Source organism: Oncorhynchus mykiss, chromosome 3 (genome assembly GCF_013265735.2).
Source record: "Oncorhynchus mykiss isolate Arlee chromosome 3, USDA_OmykA_1.1, whole genome shotgun sequence".
Taxonomy (NCBI): domain Eukaryota; kingdom Metazoa; phylum Chordata; class Actinopteri; order Salmoniformes; family Salmonidae; genus Oncorhynchus; species Oncorhynchus mykiss.
In genome coordinates this window covers 1,640,489-1,661,195 of record NC_048567.1, presented here as the reverse complement: position 1 = coordinate 1,661,195, position 20,707 = coordinate 1,640,489, and the positions used below count along the sequence as shown (strand labels likewise).

The window sequence follows — 20,707 nt, the reverse complement described above, 5'->3', positions numbered from 1 at the left end:
AAAATCCTCCAATAATTATTTAAAATGGGCAACAGGGGGACAAGAGTCTCAAATTTAAGTTTAGTCTGCAGGCTTTTCCATTGGCAAGGAGCGTAACAGGAAAAGGCAGCCATACCCAACTCTGTGGAAATCGCATGGACCTCAAGTGTAATCCATGCTTGAGACCTGGTTTTAGGAATTCTAATTCTAATATTGATGAGTGATGATAAATAAGATGGTAGTTTATTCAGAAGTGCTTCATAGACAAACACGAGAACATATTCTCGTCTCATGGACAGCGAAGTCCAACCCACATTTTGATACAAAACACAGTGGTGAGTTCTGTAGCTAGCGTCCGTAATAAACCTAAGTACTCAATGATAAATAGCATCCAGCGATTTAAGTGTTGATGCCGTAGCATGCATGTAGATAATATCCCCACAATCTATAACAGACATAAAAGTAGCTTGCACAATTTGTCTTCTATTTGTACAGGACAAACATGTCCTGTCTCTAAAGAGGAAGCCTAGCTTGATTTTTAGCCGTTTATAAAGTTCGTCAATATGCATTTTAAAAGACAGTTCATCATCCAACCATATCCCTAAGTATTTATATGCAGAGACCTGATTCATTCGAGAACCATGTAAGCTCTTGTAAGTGCAAGTGTATTTTCAACCAACTTTTTGAACCTATTAAAAATCATAAAATGTGTTTCCTTTGTTTCTTGTTTTAAATGTACATTTTATTTTAACAATTTTAAAACAAGATGAACAGAGAACAGTTGTTACACTTTCTATGAAGCCCATATATATAATGCATACACTCAAGTCATACACTCATAATTACTTAATTACTTAGTGATTGAGTAGGCTACATAGATTTCATGACTAGAAGCTCAAAAGACGAAAACGTATTTTTTGTTGTTGTAAATGTACATTTGCTATCGTAAATGTTAGCAACAGCTCCGCAGGATGCACGGGGGATATGGTCACTAGTGTAGCCAGGAGGTGAGGCCTCATTTAACACAGTAAATTCATCAGGCTAAAGCCATGTTTCAGTCAGGCCAATCACATCAAGATTATGATCAGTTCATTGACTATAATTGCCTTTGAAGTAAGGGATCTGACATTAAGTAGCCCTATTTTGAGATGTGAGGTATCATGATCTCTTTCAATAATGACAGGAATGGAGGAGGTCTTTATCTTAGTGAGATTGCTAAGGCGAACACCGCCATGTTTAATTTTGCCCAACCTAGGTCGAGGCACAGACACGGTCTCAATGGAGATAGCTGAGCTGACTACACTAACTGTGCTAGTGGCAGACTGGCTAACAGCCTTGCCTGCACCCTATTTCATTGTGGAGCTAGAGGAGTTAGAGCCCTGTCTATGTTGGTAGATAAGATGAGAGCACCCCTCCAGCTAGGATGGAGTCCGTCACTCCTCCGCAGGTCAGGCTTGGTCCTGTTTGTGGGTGAGTCCCAGAAAGAGGGCCAATTATCTACAAATTCTATCTTTTGGGAGGGGCAGAAACCAGTTTTCAACCAGCTATTGAGTTGTGAGACTCTGCTGTAGAGCTCATCACTCCCCCTAACTGGGAGGGGGCCAGAGACAATTACTCGATGCCGACACATCTTTCTAGCTGATTTACACGCTGAAGCTATGTTGGTGGTGATCTCTGACTGTTTCATCCTAACATCGTTGGTGCCGACGTGGATAACAATATCTCTATACTCGCCAGTTTTAGCTTTAGCCAGCACCATCTTCAGATTAGCTCTAACGTCGGTTGCCCTGCCCCCTGGTAAACAGTGTATGATCGCTGGATGATTCGTTTTAAGTCTAATACTGCGGGTAATGGAGTCGCCAATGACTCGAGTTTTCAATTTGTCAGAGCTAATGGTGGGATGCTTCGGCGTCTCTGACCCCGTAACGGGAGGAGTAGAGACAAGAGAAGGCTCGGCCACACCGGTTGAGCATTCCTACAGCATTTCCCTCCAGAAACCGTGAGAAAGTTGTCCGGCTGCGGGGACCGTGCGAGGGGATTTATACTAACGTTACTATCTGTACTTACTGGTGGCACAGACGCTGTTTCATCCTTTCCTACACTGAAATTACCCTTGCCTAACGATTGCGTCTGAAGCTGGGCTTGTAGCACAGCTATCCTCACCGTAAGGCGATCGTTCTCCTGTATGAGTACAGCGACTGCAATTAGAAGGCATCATGTTAATGTTACTACTTAGCGTCGGCTGTTGGAGGTCCTGACGAACCATGTCCAGATAAAGCGTCCGGAGTATGAGGATTCTGTGTTATGCACTATAGCCCGTTACCATATGTGATTTATTATTATCTGCTGTTGGCATGTGTGGATGTATGTGTTATGCAACATAGCTGACTTGAGCCATTGTTCAGTTTCAGGGCCATGGGCCTTTCTCATGATGTAAAAATACAGAACTGTGCAATGAGTTGGGGGGGCACATTCAGAACAGTCTTTTGTTAGATAACAGGAGCCAGGTGCCTGATAACTGCATATTCTACACAGCTACAACGACTGACCGCTGAAGCGCTTAAGGGAATGGGACCCGCCTCTGCGCCAACAATCAACGATAGGCTGGGTGAGTCTAAACCACGCCCAGTCTACTCTGACAGGCCGGCTCGGAAGCAGGAACTACTTCTGTCAGAGTATATTAAATATCTTTGTCAGGAACAAGTCAGTTCCGTTTTGCCCTGCGAGGTGGGACAGAGGGCCCATATATGCGAAAATTGCATTTACCACTTATTGCTTAGCTGATAAAAAATAAAATAGCCTCATTGTCATATTTATCCTGATACCAGATTCGAATTGACGCAACCCTGACACGAGGGGAAAAACCAAAAATATAAACGGTAATTAAAAAGTAAAAACCGTAAAGTTGTCATGTAGCAAAGTAGGCAACAAAACACCGCAACAAGTCTGCAAGTTGTGACCGGAAATGGCGTCAAAATGCTGTTGAGGTATCATGTGATGCTACTAGCATAAATGGACCAACACTGAGCACATGTAGCTTAAGTCAATTGGTAATTTAAAACACAGGGGTCTGAGTAATATTGCTGGCGCATGGATATAATGCAAAATAAATGTTGCCATCACCCCAGTTACTCAAGTCAGGTCATACACCTCACCTCCAAGTAGGAACCACCAAAACAATACAGAGGACACAAGTATTACAGTTAATGTTTAATTGAGCCAAAACAAGCAAATGCAGTTACACACTGGACTAGAGTACCCATGAACTCTTGCATGTCCCACGTCAGATATCCATGGCGTCGTCGCCGGACGGGCCGGTCGCAGCTTCAGAGGTGGCGTCGTCGCCAGACGGGCCGGTCGCAGCTTCAGAGGTGGCGTCGTCGCCAGACGGGCCGGTCGCAGCTTCAGAGGTGGCGTCGTCGCCAGACGGGCCGGTCGCAGCTTCAGAGGTGGCGTCGTCGCCAGACGGGCCGGTCGCAGCTTCAGAGGTGGCGTCGTCGCCAGACGGGCCGGTCGCAGCTTCAGAGGTGGCGTCGTCGCCAGACGGGCCGGTCGCAGCTTCAGAGGTGGCGTCGTCGCCAGACGGGCCGGTCGCAGCTTCAGAGGTGGCGTCGTCGCCAGACGGGCCGGTCGCAGCTTCAGAGGTGGCGTCGTCGCCAGACGGGCCGGTCGCAGCTTCAGAGGTGGCGTCGTCGCCAGACGGGCCGGTCGCAGCTTCAGAGGTGGCGTCGTCGCCAGACGGGCCGGTCGCAGCTTCAGAGGTGGCGTCGTCGCCAGACGGGCCGGTCGCAGCTTCAGAGGTGGCGTCGTCGCCAGACGGGCCGGTCGCAGCTTCAGAGGTGGCGTCGTCGCCAGACGGGCCGGTCGCAGCTTCAGAGGTGGCGTCGTCGCCAGACGGGCCGGTCGCAGCTTCAGAGGTGGCGTCGTCGCCAGACGGGCCGGTCGCAGCTTCAGAGGTGGCGTCGTCGCCAGACGGGCCGGTCGCAGCTTCAGAGGTGGCGTCGTCGCCAGACGGGCCGGTCGCAGCTTCAGAGGTGGCGTCGTCGCCAGACGGGCCGGTCGCAGCTTCAGAGGTGGCGTCGTCGCCAGACGGGCCGGTCGCAGCTTCAGAGGTGGCGTCGTCGCCAGACGGGCCGGTCGCAGCTTCAGAGGTGGCGTCGTCGCCAGACGGGCCGGTCGCAGCTTCAGAGGTGGCGTCGTCGCCAGACGGGCCGGTCGCAGCTTCAGAGGTGGCGTCGTCGCCAGACGGGCCGGTCGCAGCTTCAGAGGTGGCGTCGTCGCCAGACGGGCCGGTCGCAGCTTCAGAGGTGGCGTCGTCGCCAGACGGGCCGGTCGCAGCTTCAGAGGTGGCGTCGTCGCCAGACGGGCCGGTCGCAGCTTCAGAGGTGGCGGCGTCGCCAGACGGGCCGGTCGCAGCTTCAGAGGTGGCGTCGTCGCCAGACGGGCCGGTCGCAGCTTCAGAGGTGGCGTCGTCGCCAGACGGGCCGGTCGCAGCTTCAGAGGTGGCGTCGTCGCCAGACGGGCCGGTCGCAGCTTCAGAGGTGGCGTCGTCGCCAGACGGGCCGGTCGCAGCTTCAGAGGTGGCGTCGTCGCCAGACGGGCCGGTCGCAGCTTCAGAGGTGGCGTCGTCGCCAGACGGGCCGGTCGCAGCTTCAGAGGTGGCGTCGTCGCCAGACGGGCCGGTCGCAGCTTCAGAGGTGGCGTCGTCGCCAGACGGGCCGGTCGCAGCTTCAGAGGTGGCGTCGTCGCCAGACGGGCCGGTCGCAGCTTCAGAGGTGGCGTCGTCGCCAGACGGGCCGGTCGCAGCTTCAGAGGTGGCGTCGTCGCCAGACGGGCCGGTCGCAGCTTCAGAGGTGGCGTCGTCGCCAGACGGGCCGGTCGCAGCTTCAGAGGTGGCGTCGTCGCCAGACGGGCCGGTCGCAGCTTCAGAGGTGGCGTCGTCGCCAGACGGGCCGGTCGCAGCTTCAGAGGTGGCGTCGTCGCCAGACGGGCCGGTCGCAGCTTCAGAGGTGGCGTCGTCGCCAGACGGGCCGGTCGCAGCTTCAGAGGTGGCGTCGTCGCCAGACGGGCCGGTCGCAGCTTCAGAGGTGGCGTCGTCGCCAGACGGGCCGGTCGCAGCTTCAGAGGTGGCGTCGTCGCCAGACGGGCCGGTCGCAGCTTCAGAGGTGGCGTCGTCGCCAGACGGGCCGGTCGCAGCTTCAGAGGTGGCGTCGTCGCCAGACGGGCCGGTCGCAGCTTCAGAGGTGGCGTCGTCGCCAGACGGGCCGGTCGCAGCTTCAGAGGTGGCGTCGTCGCCAGACGGGCCGGTCGCAGCTTCAGAGGTGGCGTCGTCGCCAGACGGGCCGGTCGCAGCTTCAGAGGTGGCGTCGTCGCCAGACGGGCCGGTCGCAGCTTCAGAGGTGGCGTCGTCGCCAGACGGGCCGGTCGCAGCTTCAGAGGTGGCGTCGTCGCCAGACGGGCCGGTCGCAGCTTCAGAGGTGGCGTCGTCGCCAGACGGGCCGGTCGCAGCTTCAGAGGTGGCGTCGTCGCCAGACGGGCCGGTCGCAGCTTCAGAGGTGGCGTCGTCGCCAGACGGGCCGGTCGCAGCTTCAGAGGTGGCGTCGTCGCCAGACGGGCCGGTCGCAGCTTCAGAGGTGGCGTCGTCGCCAGACGGGCCGGTCGCAGCTTCAGAGGTGGCGTCGTCGCCAGACGGGCCGGTCGCAGCTTCAGAGGTGGCGTCGTCGCCAGACGGGCCGGTCGCAGCTTCAGAGGTGGCGTCGTCGCCAGACGGGCCGGTCGCAGCTTCAGAGGTGGCGTCGTCGCCAGACGGGCCGGTCGCAGCTTCAGAGGTGGCGTCGTCGCCAGACGGGCCGGTCGCAGCTTCAGAGGTGGCGTCGTCGCCAGACGGGCCGGTCGCAGCTTCAGAGGTGGCGTCGTCGCCAGACGGGCCGGTCGCAGCTTCAGAGGTGGCGTCGTCGCCAGACGGGCCGGTCGCAGCTTCAGAGGTGGCGTCGTCGCCAGACGGGCCGGTCGCAGCTTCAGAGGTGGCGTCGTCGCCAGACGGGCCGGTCGCAGCTTCAGAGGTGGCGTCGTCGCCAGACGGGCCGGTCGCAGCTTCAGAGGTGGCGTCGTCGCCAGACGGGCCGGTCGCAGCTTCAGAGGTGGCGTCGTCGCCAGACGGGCCGGTCGCAGCTTCAGAGGTGGCGTCGTCGCCAGACGGGCCGGTCGCAGCTTCAGAGGTGGCGTCGTCGCCAGACGGGCCGGTCGCAGCTTCAGAGGTGGCGTCGTCGCCAGACGGGCCGGTCGCAGCTTCAGAGGTGGCGTCGTCGCCAGACGGGCCGGTCGCAGCTTCAGAGGTGGCGTCGTCGCCAGACGGGCCGGTCGCAGCTTCAGAGGTGGCGTCGTCGCCAGACGGGCCGGTCGCAGCTTCAGAGGTGGCGTCGTCGCCAGACGGGCCGGTCGCAGCTTCAGAGGTGGCGTCGTCGCCAGACGGGCCGGTCGCAGCTTCAGAGGTGGCGTCGTCGCCAGACGGGCCGGTCGCAGCTTCAGAGGTGGCGTCGTCGCCAGACGGGCCGGTCGCAGCTTCAGAGGTGGCGTCGTCGCCAGACGGGCCGGTCGCAGCTTCAGAGGTGGCGTCGTCGCCAGACGGGCCGGTCGCAGCTTCAGAGGTGGCGTCGTCGCCAGACGGGCCGGTCGCAGCTTCAGAGGTGGCGTCGTCGCCAGACGGGCCGGTCGCAGCTTCAGAGGTGGCGTCGTCGCCAGACGGGCCGGTCGCAGCTTCAGAGGTGGCGTCGTCGCCAGACGGGCCGGTCGCAGCTTCAGAGGTGGCGTCGTCGCCAGACGGGCCGGTCGCAGCTTCAGAGGTGGCGTCGTCGCCAGACGGGCCGGTCGCAGCTTCAGAGGTGGCGGCGTCGTCCGAGGACATGCGCCTCAGCTTCTCCTCAGAGGACAGGGCATCATTTGCCGGAGAGCTACCATGGTTTGGAGAAGCTTGGGATTCTACTTCATTGGTCTCTAAATACTCTTGAGAAAAAACAAAAGGAACAGTTGGGTATTCTACAGCAACACATCTGTTCTACACGGTCTAGGCCAAATTGCTAATCGAATTTTGAGCAACATGAACCCTACAGTTTTCAAAGTATATGTTTCAGGCCGTACCTTCTCTGGCTTGTTTAGCGTCAGACCCTATGGATCGGAGCAAGGCCAGGGCATGCACAATGGAGACGTCATTTGATGACAGCTCTGAAAAATGTAGGTTAAGGTTTGACAACATTATTTAGACTGAGTTACTCTATGCTGTTGAATGAGTGTCAAACACAGCAGCACCATAGACAGTGACAAAGAACATAGCTAGAAGGGTTGCGGAAAGAAACACTTACCTCCAAGTCTCCTCTGCAGAGAGACTTGATCTTGCTTCTGGGACTTTCCAACAGGGTAACAAGAAACTGAGGAGAAAGTGTTGACAGAAGTTGAGTTCACACAAAATAGCTACATATATTAATAGCAGTGAAGAATAAAAGATGACCAACGCGGAAGATACAGACAGTCAAATATTAATACCCAACTTATAAAGTTAAGCATATTTACCAAACAAATCCCTTAAACATTAGTGAACCAACCTTTGACAACCCCCACAGTCATCACAACGAGCAGCAATTCTCTCACACCTCCCATGATGATGAAAATAGTCTGTGTTATCAACAGGTAATGTCTTCCCATGGCCTGTATGAGGCTTATATATGACAAACATGGCTTAACGATCAATTAACAAGCTTGATTGAGTTGTTACGTTCAGATAGAAATAGACCATGTAGAACATATGTTGATTCTTATCAAGTTGGTGGGCAGGCAATCTTTTCTACTCCATATATTGCATTTATATCTGTAATGATTAACCCTAATGGTCTCAGATCAGCATTAGAAAGAAGTAGGCCTAATTATTTTAGGTGTAATCTTCAAAGATATTAGGGGGAAATAAACACTGTACCCAAATCCACGTTTTACAATGCTCCTGGGAAATGGGTAGGCCTCCACCTATAGTCCTTCACAGTTTTACAGCTGTGATATATTTATTTATTTACATAGATCACATACATAAATAAATATGTTAGCTGTAGGTAGCGTTGAGATAAAATTCCCATATTCTATTGCTACTAACATAAATCCTAATATATCATGTTTTCCTCATTTGCTCTGTAGGAGGTTCGTCATATGAAGGACATTCAAGTGGATGTGACCCCTAACCTGCAATAGGGGCTCAGTGAGGTGACAGACATCCTGTAATGGATCTCCAGCTAGTGTCTGAGGACCTGGAGAAGGCTGTGTCTACAGCTGTGGGGCAGGACAAGCATGGTATGAAGGATTTTATTGTTATGGATAGTCATCTCCAATCTGTTCAAATATCACTGTTGTTGATAACACACATTACCAAAATGATTCACACTTGTCTTCCTATTTCCACATAATCTGTCATGGTTCCCCACCCCAACAGGGCATAAAACCAACCTCTCTTTATTGCTACTGCTAATACACCCAAATCCAACAGCGTTTGAGTATCTTTTTGCTGTTCTTCTAACCCTGAATGGCAACATTTTATCCTAGTACACAAGCATGTCACTTTATCCATCCACACCCACTCTACTGCCGCATGGCCACTGCGGCTGAGACTTTCACCCTCTCGTTACAGGTATAGCAGGTAACCAACCCCGCCCGGGTCTTACCACCTAGGACTTACCCTTTGCAGGTACCTGCCTGCTCGGGCTTACCTTCCGGGACTCACCCTATTCTTATAGTACAAGCAGGAACCAACCTACTCGGGATTTACCCCCTAGGAGTTACCCTCTACAGGTTTGGGTTTACCTTCCGGGACTTACCATATACCACAAAGCTACGACCGGTCGTAATACAATGGGACTACTGAATAAGCTCAGGCTTTCTAGGTTCGTACCCTATAATTGGTTCAGCCTACGACTCTCATCTCCCCAAGATGTCAGAATTAGTGATAACGGGTGTAGGAACTTTGCTTACCTTGTTTCTGTTTCACTGTTTCTTAATCTCTAGTTCGACTGCAAATCGCGGTGAACCCTGCTCGCAGTGCCAACTGTTAGGTTCTAATTCTCAGAGTAAAAACTCGACGGACACTATGAATGCTTGAACCAAGTTTATTCTTCCCAGAGGGTCAAGACAGCTGCATTAGACAAAAAACATATTCACACAAGCACTGATATTTAATCCTCTCTCCAATGCTGAGTCTGCTCCTACACCTCTAAACAGCCAATGCATCTCTGTTGCTAGACAGAACCTTGGTGATATCTGTTCTTCCTCAATTCATCTGACCTGACCGCTACCCCAAAGTGCTCACTCCTCCCCAACTCAAGGCTGACATGGTGATTGGTACCAGACTGTGTCTCTTCTCATCCCAGAGGATCCCACCCATAGGATGCCTGATGGCTAACAATAACATATCCTGACATAATGTAAACGTTATACATTAAGCTCTCTCCCTCAGTGACATGAATTAGTATATTTCATATTCTCAGAACCCAACAGTAGGTTTTAAGGTGTGGCTGCATGTTTGTCGTGGACGCATCGTCACTCTTGATGTTCTTTTTCCAAGTCTGAACTGGCCGTTCTTGTCTTTCCTCAACTAATTGAAACCTCAGGGACAGACATCCTGAACGACTCTGATGTCAGAGCTCCCATCAGCCCTCTACACCTCGCTGTGAGTAAAGCCTACCTGCTCCTGTAGTGGTCTCCATATGACAAATGGCACCCTATTCCCTATTTAGTACACTACGTTTGACCAGAACCTTATAGGCCCTGATCAAAAGTAGTTCACTACATAGGGAATAGGGTGCTATCGGGGATGCAAGCATGGTGTAGATTTTCCACAGGAAGTTGACTGTCCAGACAGACTTACACACCATATTCCGATCTATTCCCGATTAGTGTAAAATACATATTCTACACAGTGATGATGAGGATGATTTCCTTATTTTGCCATTTGAGTTAATCAACCTCAGAAGAGAAGTAGAGTTTTTGTTTCTCAATCCCACGCTTGGCAGGAACCTCCGATGTTGATGCTGGGCGGGAGCAAAAATGGGCTCCCGATTGAAAGACTCTGGTCTACTTTAGAGGTCTAGCACTGTATTTCTGTTCAGGCGTACCACGGGTCTACTCTAGGACATTGATTATATTAAGAGTGAATATCTATTCAGGCGTACCACAGTCACCACCATGCTATGGAGGTCCTGGTTCAGTCTCTGCTGGATCTAGACGTGAGGGACAGCCAGGGGCGCACCCCTCTGGACCTGGATGACTTTCACTTTAGCAGTAATAAATTCATGAACTTCTTTGAGGAAAAGATTATGATTATTAGAAAGCAAATTTTGGACTCCTCCTTAAATCTGCGTATTCCTTCAAAGCTCAGTTGTCCTGAGTCTGCACAACTCTGCCAGGAGCTAGGATCAAGAGAGACGCTCAAGTGTTTTAGTACTATATCTCTTGACACAATGATGAAAATAATCATGGCCTCTAAACCTTCAAGCTGCATACTGGACCCTATTCCAACTAAACTACTGAAAGAGCTGCTTCCTGTGCTTGGCCCTCCTATGTTGAACATAATAAACGGCTCTCTATCCACCGGATGTGTACCAAACTCACTAAAAGTGGCAGTAATAAAGCCTCTCTTGAAAAAGCCAAACCTTGACCCAGAAAATATAAAAATCTATCGGCCTATATCGAATCTTCCATTCCTCTCAAAAATTTTAGAAAAGGCTATTGCGCAACAAGTCACTGCCTTCCTGAAGACAAACAATGTATACGAAATGCTTCAGTCTGGTTTTAGACCCCATCATAGCACTGAGACGGCACTTGTGAAGGTGGTAAATTACATTTTAATGGCATCGGACCGAGGCTCTGCATCTGTCCTCGTGCTCCTAGACCTTAGTGCTGCTTTTGATACCATCGATCACCACATTCTTTTGGAGAGATTGGAAACCCAAATTGGTCTACACGGACAAGTTCTGGCCTGGTTTAGATCTTATCTGTCGGAAAGATATCAGTTTGTCTCTGTGAATGGTTTGTCCTCTGACAAATCAACTGTAAATTTCGGTGTTCCTCAAGGTTCCGTTTTAGGACCACTATTGTTTTCACTATATATTTTACCTCTTGGGGATGTTATTCGAAAACATAATGTTAACTTTCACTGCTATGCGGATGACACACAGCTGTACATTTCAATGAAACATGGGAAGCCCCAAAATTGCCCTTGCTAGAATAATGTGTTTCAGACATAAGGAAGTGGATGGCTGCAAACGTTCTACTTTTAACTCGGACAAAACAGAGATGCTTGTTCTAGGTCCCAAGAAACAAAGAGATCTTCTGTTGAATCTGACAATTAATCTTAATGGTTGTACAGTCGTCTCAAATAAAACTGTGAAGGACCTCGGCGTTACTCTGGACCCTGATCTCTCTTTTGAAGAACATATCAAGACCATTTCAAGGACAGCTTTTTTCCATCTACGTAACATTGCAAAAATCAGAAACTTTCTGTCCAAAAATTATGCAGAAAAATTTATCCATGCTTTTGTCACTTCTAGGTTAGACTACTGCAATGCTCTACTTTCCGGCTACCCGGATAAAGCACTTAGTTAGTGCTAAATACGGCTGTTAGACTAGAACCAAAAAATGTGATCATATTACTCCAGTGCTAGCGTCTCTACACTGGCTTCCTGTCAAGGGCTGATTTCAAGGTTTTACTGCTAACCTACAAAGCATTACATGGGCTTGCTCCTACCTATCTCTCTGATTTGGTCCTGCCGTACATACCTACACGTATGCTACGGTCACAAGACGCAGGCCTCCTAGTTGTCCCTAGAATTTCTAAGCAAACAGCTGGAGGCAGGGCTTTCTCCTATAGAGCTCCATTTTTATGGAACGGTCTGCCTACCCATGTCAGAGACGCAAACTCGGTCTCAACCTTTAAGTCTCTACTGAAGACTCATCTCTTCAGTGGGTCATATGATTGAGTGTAGTCTGGCCCAGGAGTGGGAGGGTGAACGGAAAGGCTCTGGAGCAACGAACCGCCCTTGCTGTCTCTGCCTGGCCGGTTCCCCTCTTTCCACTGGGATTCTCTGCCTCTAACCCTATTACAGGGGCTGAGTCACTGGCTTACTGGGGCTCTCTCATGCCGTCCCTGGAGGGGGTGCGTCACCTGAGTGGGTTGATTCACTGATGTGGTCACCCCCCCCCCCCCCCACCCCCACCTTGGGTTGTGCCGTGGCGGAGGTCTTTGTGGGCTATACTCAGCCTTGTCTCAGGATGGTAAGTTGGTGGTTGAAGATATTCCTCTAGTGGTGTGGGGGCTGTGCTTTGGCAAAGTGGGTGGGGTTATATCCTTCCTGTTTGGCCCTGTCCGGGGGTGTCCTCGGATGGGGCCACAGTGTCTCCTGACCCCTCCTGTCTCAGCCTCCAGTATTTATGCTGCAGTAGTTTATGTGTCGGGGGGCTAGGGTCAGTTTGTTATATCTGGAGTACTTCTCCTGTCCTATTCGGTGTCCTGTGTGAATCTAAGTGTGCGTTCTCTAATTCTCTCCTTCTCTCTTTCTCTCTCTCGGAGGACCTGAGCCCTAGGACCATGCCCCAGGACTACCTGACATGATGACTCCTTGCTGTCCCCAGTCCACCTGGCCGTGCTGCTGCTCCAGTTTCAACTGTTCTGCCTGTGATCATTATTATCTGACCATGCTGGTCATTTATGAACATTTGAACATCTTGGCCATGTTCTGTTATAATCTCCACCCGGCACAGCCAGAAGAGGACTGGCCATCCCACATATGCTCTCTCTAATTCTCTCTTTCTTTCTCTCTCTCGGAGGACCTGAGCCCTAGGACCATGCCCCAGGAATACCTGACATGATGACTCCTTGCTGTCATCAGTCCACCTGACTGTGCTGCTGCTCCAGTTTCAACTGTTCTGCCTTATTATTATTTGACCATGCTGGTCATTTATGAACATTTGAACATCTTGGCCATGTTCTGTTATAATCTCCACCCGGCACAGCCAGAAGAGGACTGGCCATCCCACATATGCTCTCTCTAATTCTCTCTTTATTTCTCTCTCTCGGAGGACCTGAGCCCTAGGACCATGCCCCAGGAATACCTGACATGATGACTCCTTGCTGTCCCCAGTCCACCTGACTGTGCTGCTGCTCCAGTTTCAACTGTTCTGCCTTATTATTATTCGACCCTGCTGGTCATTTATGAACATTTGAACATCTTGGCCATGTTCTGTTATAATCTCCACCCGGCACAGCCAGAAGAGGACTGGCCACCCCACATAGCCTGGTTCCTCTCTAGGTTTCTTCCTAGGTTTTGGCCTTTCTAGGGAGTTTTTCCTAGCCACCGTGCTTCTACACCTGCATTGCTTGCTGTTTGGGGTTTTAGGCTGGGTTTCTGTACAGCACTTTGAGATATCAGCTGATGTATGAAGGGCTATATAAATAAATTTGATTTGATTCACAGAGACTGTAACGGTTTTCTTCTATCTCCTCCTCTGACGAGGAGGTGTAGCAAGGATCGGACCAAAATGCAGCGTGTTAATTTTCATACATGTTTAATAACGAATAAACACGAACAATACAAAACCGAAACAGCCTAGACTGGTGCAAAATAACACAGAAACAGGAACAATCACCCACGAAACACTCAAAGAATATGGCTGCCTAAATATGGTTCCCAATCAGAGACAACGATAAACACCTGCCTCTGATTGAGAACCACTCCAGACAGCCATAGACTATACTAGATAACCCTACTATAATACAATCCCAATACCTACCAAAAAAAACCAAGACAAAACACACCACATAATAAACCCATGTCACACCCTTGCCTGACCAAAATAATAAAGAAAACACAAAATACTAAGACCAGGGCGTGACAGAGACAAACTGATATCTTTCCGACAGATAAGATCTACAGATCTACCAGGCCAGAACTTGTCCGTATAGACCAATTTGGGTTTCCAATCTCTCCAAAAGAATGTGGTGATCGATGGTATCAAAAGCAGCACTAAGGTCTAGGAGCACGAGGACAGATGCAGAGCCCAGGTCTGATGCCATTAAAAGGTAATTTACCACCTTCACAAGTGCAGTCTCAGTGCTATGATGGGGTCTAAAACCAGACTGAAGCATTTCGTATACATTGTTTGTCTTCAGGAAGGCAGTGAGTTGCTGCGCAACAGCCTTTTCTAAACATTTTGAGAGGAATGGAAGATTCGATATAGGCCGATAGTTTTTTATATTTTCTGGGTCAAGGTTAGGCTTTTTCAAGAGAGGCTTTATTACTGCCACTTTTAGTGAGTTTGGTGCACATCCGGTGGATAGAGAGCCGTTTATTATGTTCAACATAGGAGGGCCAAGCACAGGAAGCAGCTCTTTCAGTAGTTTAGTTGGAATAGGGTCCAGTATGGAGCTTGAAGGTTTAGAGGCCATGATTATTTTCATCATTGTGTCAAGGGATATAATACTAAAACACTTGAGTGTCTCTCTTGATCCTAGGTCCAGGCAGAGTTGTGCAGACTCAGGACAACTGAGCTTTGAAGGAATACGCAGATTTAAAGAGGAGTCCGTAATTTACTTTCTAATCATCATCTTTTCCTCAAAGAAGTTCATGAATTTATTACTGCTGAGGTGAAAGCCATCCTCTCTTGGGGAATGCTGCTTTTTAGTTAGCTTTGCGACAGTATCAAAAACGAATTTCGGATTGTTCTTATTTTCCTCAATTAAGTTGGAAAAATAGGATGATCGAGCAGCAGCAAGGGCTCTTCGATACTGCACGGTACTGTCTTTCCAAGCTAGTCGGAAGACTTCCAGTTTGGTGTGGCGCCATTTCCGTTCCAATTTTCTGGAAGCTTGCTTCAGAGCTCGGGTATTTTCTGTATACCAGGGAGCTAGTTTCTTATGAGAAATGTTTTTAGTTTTTAGGGGTGCAACTGCATCTAGGGTATTGCGCAAGGTTAAATTGAGTTCCTCAGTTAGGTGGTTAACTGATTTTTGTCCTCTGGCGTCCTTGGGTAGACAGAGGGAGTCTGGAAGGACATCAAGGAATCTTTGTGTTGTCTGTGAATTTATAGCACGACTTTTGATGTTCCTTGGTTGGGGTCTGAGCAGATTATTTGTTGCAATTGCAAACGTAATAAAATGGTGGTCCGATAGTCCAGGATTATGAGGGAAAACATTAAGATCCACAACATTTATTCCATGGGACAAAACTAGGTCCAGAGTATGACTGTGACAGTGAGTAGGTCCAGAGACATGTTGGACAAAACCCACTGAGTCGATGATGGCTCCGAAAGCCTTTTTCGAGTGGGAATATTATCTGCTATGACTACATGGTCCGATAGGAATTCAGGGAACTGTATATGGCCCAGGAGGCCTGTAAACAGTAGCTAAAAAAAAGTGATTGAGTAGGCTACATAGATTTCATGACTAGAAGCTCAAAAGACGAAAACGTCTTTTTTTTTTGTAAATGTACATTTGCTATCGTAAATGTTAGCAACAGCTCCGCAGGATGCACGGGGGATATGGTCACTAGTGTAGCCAGGAGGTGAGGCCTCATTTAACACAGTAAATTCATCAGGCTAAAGACATGTTTCAGTCAGGCCAATCACATCAAGATTATGATCAGTTCATTGACTATAATTGCCTTTGAAGTAAGGGATCTGACATTAAGTAGCCCTATTTTGAGATGTGAGGTATCATGATCTCTTTCAATAATGACAGGAATGGAGGAGGTCTTTATCTTAGTGAGATTGCTAAGGCGAACACCGCCATGTTTAATTTTGCCCAACCTAGGTCGAGGCACAGACACGGTCTCAATGGAGATAGCTGAGCTGACTACACTGACTGTGCTAGTGGCAGACTGGCTAACAGCCTTGCCTGCACCCTATTTCATTGTGGAGCTAGAGGAGTTAGAGCCCTGTCTATGTTAGTAGATAAGATGAGAGCACCCCTCCAGCTAGGATGAAGTCCGTCACTCCTCCGCAGGTCAGGCTTGGTCCTGTTTGTGGGTGAGTCCCAGAAAGAGGGCCAATTATCTACAAATTCTATCTTTTGGGAGGGGCAGAAACCAGTTTTCAACCAGCTATTGAGTTGTGAGACTCTGCTGTAGAGCTCATCACTCCCCCTAACTGGGAGGGGGCCAGAGACAATTACTCGATGCAGACACATCTTTCTAGCTGATTTACACGCTGAAGCTATGTTGGTGGTGATCTCTGACTGTTTCATCCTAACATCGTTGGTGCCGACGTGGATAACAATATCTCTATACTCGCCAGTTTTAGCTTTAGCCAGCACCATCTTCAGATTAGCCTTACGTCGGTTGCCCTGCCCCCTGGTAAACAGTGTATGATCGCTGGATGATTCGTTTTAAGTCTAATACTGCGGGTAATGGAGTCGCCAATGACTAGAGTTGGGGGGGGGGGGGACACATTCAGAACAGTCTTTTGTTAGATAACAGGAGCCAGGTGCCTGATAACTGCATATTCTACACAGCTACAACGACTGACCGCTGAAGCGCTTAAGGGGCTGGGACCAGCCTCTGCGCCAACAATCAACGATGGGCTGGGTGAGTCTAAACCACGCCCAGTCTACTCTGACAGGCCGGCTCGGAAGCAGGAACTACTGTCAGAGTATATTAAATATCTTTGTCAGGAACAAGTCAGTTCTGTTTTGCCCTGCGAGGTGGGACAGAGAGCCCATATATACGAAAATTACATTTAGCTAATAAAAAAAAGCCTCATTGTGATATTTATCCTGATACCAGAGTCGAATTGACGCAACCCTGACACGAGGGGAAAAACCAAAAATATAAACGGTAATTAAAAAGTAAAAACCGTAAAGTTGTCATGTAGCAAAGTAGGCAACAAAACACCGCAACAAGTCTGCAAGTTGTGACCGGAAATGGCGTCAAAATGCTGTTGAGGTATCATGTGATGCTACTAGCATAAATGGACCAACAGTGAGCACATGTAGCTTAAGTCAATTGGTAATTTAAAACACAGGGGTCTGAGTAATATTGCTGGCGCATGGATATAATGCAAAACTAATGTTGCCATCACCCCAGTTACTCAAGTCAGGTCATACACCTCAACTCCAAGTAGGAACCACCAAAACAATACAGAGGACACAAGTATTACAGTTAATGTTTAATTGAGCCAAAACAAGCAAATGCAGTTACACACTGGACTAGAGTACCCATGAACTCTTGCATGTCCCACGTCAGATATCCATGGCGTCGTCGCCGGACGGGCCGGTCGCAGCTTCAGAGGTGGCGTCGTCGCCGGACGGGCCGGTCGCAGCTTCAGAGGTGGCGTCGTCGCCAGACGGGCCGGTCGCAGCTTCAGAGGTGGCGTCGTCGCCAGACGGGCCGGTCGCAGCTTCAGAGGTGGCGTCGTCGCCAGACGGGCCGGTCGCAGCTTCAGAGGTGGCGTCGTCGCCAGACGGGCCGGTCGCAGCTTCAGAGGTGGCGTCGTCGCCAGACGGGCCGGTCGCAGCTTCAGAGGTGGCGTCGTCGCCAGACGGGCCGGTCGCAGCTTCAGAGGTGGCGTCGTCGCCAGACGGGCCGGTCGCAGCTTCAGAGGTGGCGTCGTCGCCAGACGGGCCGGTCGCAGCTTCAGAGGTGGCGTCGTCGCCAGACGGGCCGGTCGCAGCTTCAGAGGTGGCGTCGTCGCCAGACGGGCCGGTCGCAGCTTCAGAGGTGGCGTCGTCGCCAGACGGGCCGGTCGCAGCTTCAGAGGTGGCGTCGTCGCCAGACGGGCCGGTCGCAGCTTCAGAGGTGGCGTCGTCGCCAGACGGGCCGGTCGCAGCTTCAGAGGTGGCGTCGTCGCCAGACGGGCCGGTCGCAGCTTCAGAGGTGGCGTCGTCGCCAGACGGGCCGGTCGCAGCTTCAGAGGTGGCGTCGTCGCCAGACGGGCCGGTCGCAGCTTCAGAGGTGGCGTCGTCGCCAGACGGGCCGGTCGCAGCTTCAGAGGTGGCGTCGTCGCCAGACGGGCCGGTCGCAGCTTCAGAGGTGGCGTCGTCGCCAGACGGGCCGGTCGCAGCTTCAGAGGTGGCGTCGTCGCCAGACGGGCCGGTCGCAGCTTCAGAGGTGGCGTCGTCGCCAGACGGGCCGGTCGCAGCTTCAGAGGTGGCGTCGTCGCCAGACGGGCCGGTCGCAGCTTCAGAGGTGGCGTCGTCGCCAGACGGGCCGGTCGCAGCTTCAGAGGTGGCGTCGTCGCCAGACGGGCCGGTCGCAGCTTCAGAGGTGGCGTCGTCGCCAGACGGGCCGGTCGCAGCTTCAGCGGTGGCGTCGTCGCCAGACGGGCCGGTCGCAGCTTCAGCGGTGGCGTCGTCGCCAGACGGGCCGGTCGCAGCTTCAGCGGTGGCGTCGTCGCCAGACGGGCCGGTCGCAGCTTCAGCGGTGGCGTCGTCGCCAGACGGGCCGGTCGCAGCTTCAGCGGTGGCGTCGTCGCCAGACGGGCCGGTCGCAGCTTCAGCGGTGGCGTCGTCGCCAGACGGGCCGGTCGCAGCTTCAGAGGTGGCGTCGTCGCCAGACGGGCCGGTCGCAGCTTCAGAGGTGGCGTCGTCGCCAGACGGGCCGGTCGCAGCTTCAGAGGTGGCGTCGTCGCCAGACGGGCCGGTCGCAGCTTCAGAGGTGGCGTCGTCGCCAGACGGGCCGGTCGCAGCTTCAGAGGTGGCGTCGTCGCCAGACGGGCCGGTCGCAGCTTCAGAGGTGGCGGCGTCGTCCGAGGACATGCGCCTCAGCTTCTCCTCAGAGGACAGGGCATCATTTGCCGGAGAGCTACCATGGTTTGGAGAAGCTTGGGATTCTACTTCATTGGTCTCTAAATACTCTTGAGAAAAAACAAAAGGAACAGTTGGGTATTCTACAGCAACACATCTGTTCTACACGGTCTAGGCCAAATTGCTAATCAAATTTTGAGCAACATGAACCCTACAGTTTTCAAAGTATATGTTTCAGGCCGTACCTTCTCTGGCTTGTTTAGCGTCAGACCCTATGGATCGGAGCAAGGCCAGGGCATGCACAATGGAGACGTCATTTGATGACAGCTCTGAAAAATGTAGGTTAAGGTTTGACAACATTATTTAGACTGAGTTACTCTATGCTGTTGAATGAGTGTCAAACACAGCAGCACCATAGACAGTGACAAAGAACATAGCTAGAAGGGTTGCGGAAAGAAACACTTACCTCCAAGTCTCCTCTGCAGAGAGACTTGATCTTGCTTCTGGGACTTTCCAACAGGGTAACAAGAAACTGAGGAGAAAGTGTTGACAGAAGTTGAGTTCACACAAAATAGCTACATATATTAATAGCAGTGAAGAATAAAAGATGACCAACGCGGAAGATACAGACAGTCAAATATTAATACCCAACTTATAAAGTTAAGCATATTTACCAAACAAATCCCTTAAACATTAGTGAACCAACCTTTGACAACCCCCACAGTCATCACAACGAGCAGCAATTCTCTCACACCTCCCATGATCATGAAAATAGTCTGTGTTATCAACAGGTAATGTCTTCCCATGGCCTGTATGAGGCTTATATAGGCCACTAATGACCTTAGTTTACCTGACAAACATGGCTTAACGATCAATTAACAAGCTTGATTGAGTTGTTACGTTCAGATAGAAATAGACCATGTAGAACATATGTTGATTCTTATCAAGTTGGTGGGCAGGCAATCTTTTCTACTCCATATATTGCATTTATATCTGTAATGATTAACCCTAATGGTCTCAGATCAGCAGTAGAAAGAAGTATTCCTAATTATTTTAGGTGTAATCTTCAAAGATATTAGGGGGAAATAAACACTGTACCCAAATCCACGTTTTACGTTTTTCAGACAGTGAGAGAGAAGAGGGAGGGATAGGGGGAAGCACAACAGGCCCACACTCATCCTCTCGTACCACCAGGTTCCCTTCCAGCAGATACTGGACTTCAGAGGAACTTCTGCTGCTATACCCCATCTTTACCTTTACCCACAAAGGTCCTAAACGGTAGAAAGTGTCCGGCCAACAGACAGACGCACACCTTATGACGGCAATAACCTGTAGTCCAAGGGGATAGTAGCACTTCACTGAGAGCAAAACAGACAGGGACCAAAAGATGTGGAAGAAGCAATTAGGAGGCCTGCGTCTTGTGACCGTAGCGTACGTGTAGGTATGTACGGCAGGACCAAATCAGAGAGATAGGTACGAGCAAGCCCATGTAATGCTTTGTAGGTTAGCAGTAAAACCTTGAAATCAGCCCTTGCCTTGACAGGAAGCCAGTGTAGGGAGGCTAGCACTGGAGTAATATGATATATTTTTGGGGTTCTAGTCAGGATTCTAGCAGCCGTATTTAGCACTAACTGAAGTTTATTTAGTGCTTTATCCGGGTAGCCGGAAAGTAAGAGCATTGCAGTAGTCTAACCTAGAAGTGACAAAAGCATGGATACATTTTTCTGCATCATTTTTGGACAGAAAGTTTGATTTTTGCAATGTTACGTAGATGGAAAAAAGCTGTCCTTGAAACAGTCTTGATATGTTCTTCAAAAGAGAGATCAGGGTCCAGAGTAACGCCGAGGGCCTTCACAGTTTTATTTGAGATGACTGTACAGCCATTAAGATTAATTGTCAGATTCAACAGAAGATCTCTTTGTTTCTTGGGACCTAGAACAAGCATCTCTGTTTTGTCCGAGTTTA

General features: G+C 50.6%; 2 protein-coding genes across 2 annotated transcripts; both read right to left on the bottom strand.

Moving 5' to 3' along the window:
- Positions 1 to 226: 226 nt before the first annotated feature.
- LOC110512625 (polysialoglycoprotein-like) lies at positions 227 to 7,632 on the bottom strand (the record flags this gene model as incomplete). Its single annotated transcript, XM_036975423.1, has 5 exons — positions 227 to 235; positions 5,345 to 6,981; positions 7,117 to 7,200; positions 7,338 to 7,403; positions 7,578 to 7,632. Coding segments are annotated over 5 exons (1,851 nt in total), but the record flags the coding sequence as incomplete, so codon positions are not given.
- A 9,207-nt stretch (positions 7,633 to 16,839) lies between these two features.
- LOC118944469 (polysialoglycoprotein-like) lies at positions 16,840 to 19,509 on the bottom strand. The gene is made up of 4 exons (XM_036963990.1): positions 19,449 to 19,509; positions 19,209 to 19,274; positions 18,988 to 19,071; positions 16,840 to 18,852 (listed from the first exon to the last, which is right to left on the bottom strand). The coding sequence occupies exons 1-4, from the start codon at positions 19,507 to 19,509 to the stop codon at positions 17,240 to 17,242; spliced, it is 1,824 nt and encodes a 607-aa protein (XP_036819885.1). The 3' UTR covers positions 16,840 to 17,239.
- Between the last annotated feature and the right edge of the window lie 1,198 nt (positions 19,510 to 20,707).

Excerpts from the sequence above, each read along its gene's own strand:
- LOC118944469 (XM_036963990.1), bottom strand. The coding sequence starts at position 19,509 with ATGATCATGGGAGGTGTGAGAGAATTGCTGCTCGTTGTGATGACTGTG. Across the intron at positions 19,275-19,448 it reads GACTGTGGGGGTTGTCAAAG|TTTCTTGTTACCCTGTTGGA; the intron begins GTTGGTTCACTA and ends CTTTCTCCTCAG. Across the intron at positions 18,853-18,987 it reads CGCTAAACAAGCCAGAGAAG|AGTATTTAGAGACCAATGAA; the intron begins GTACGGCCTGAA and ends TTTTTTCTCAAG.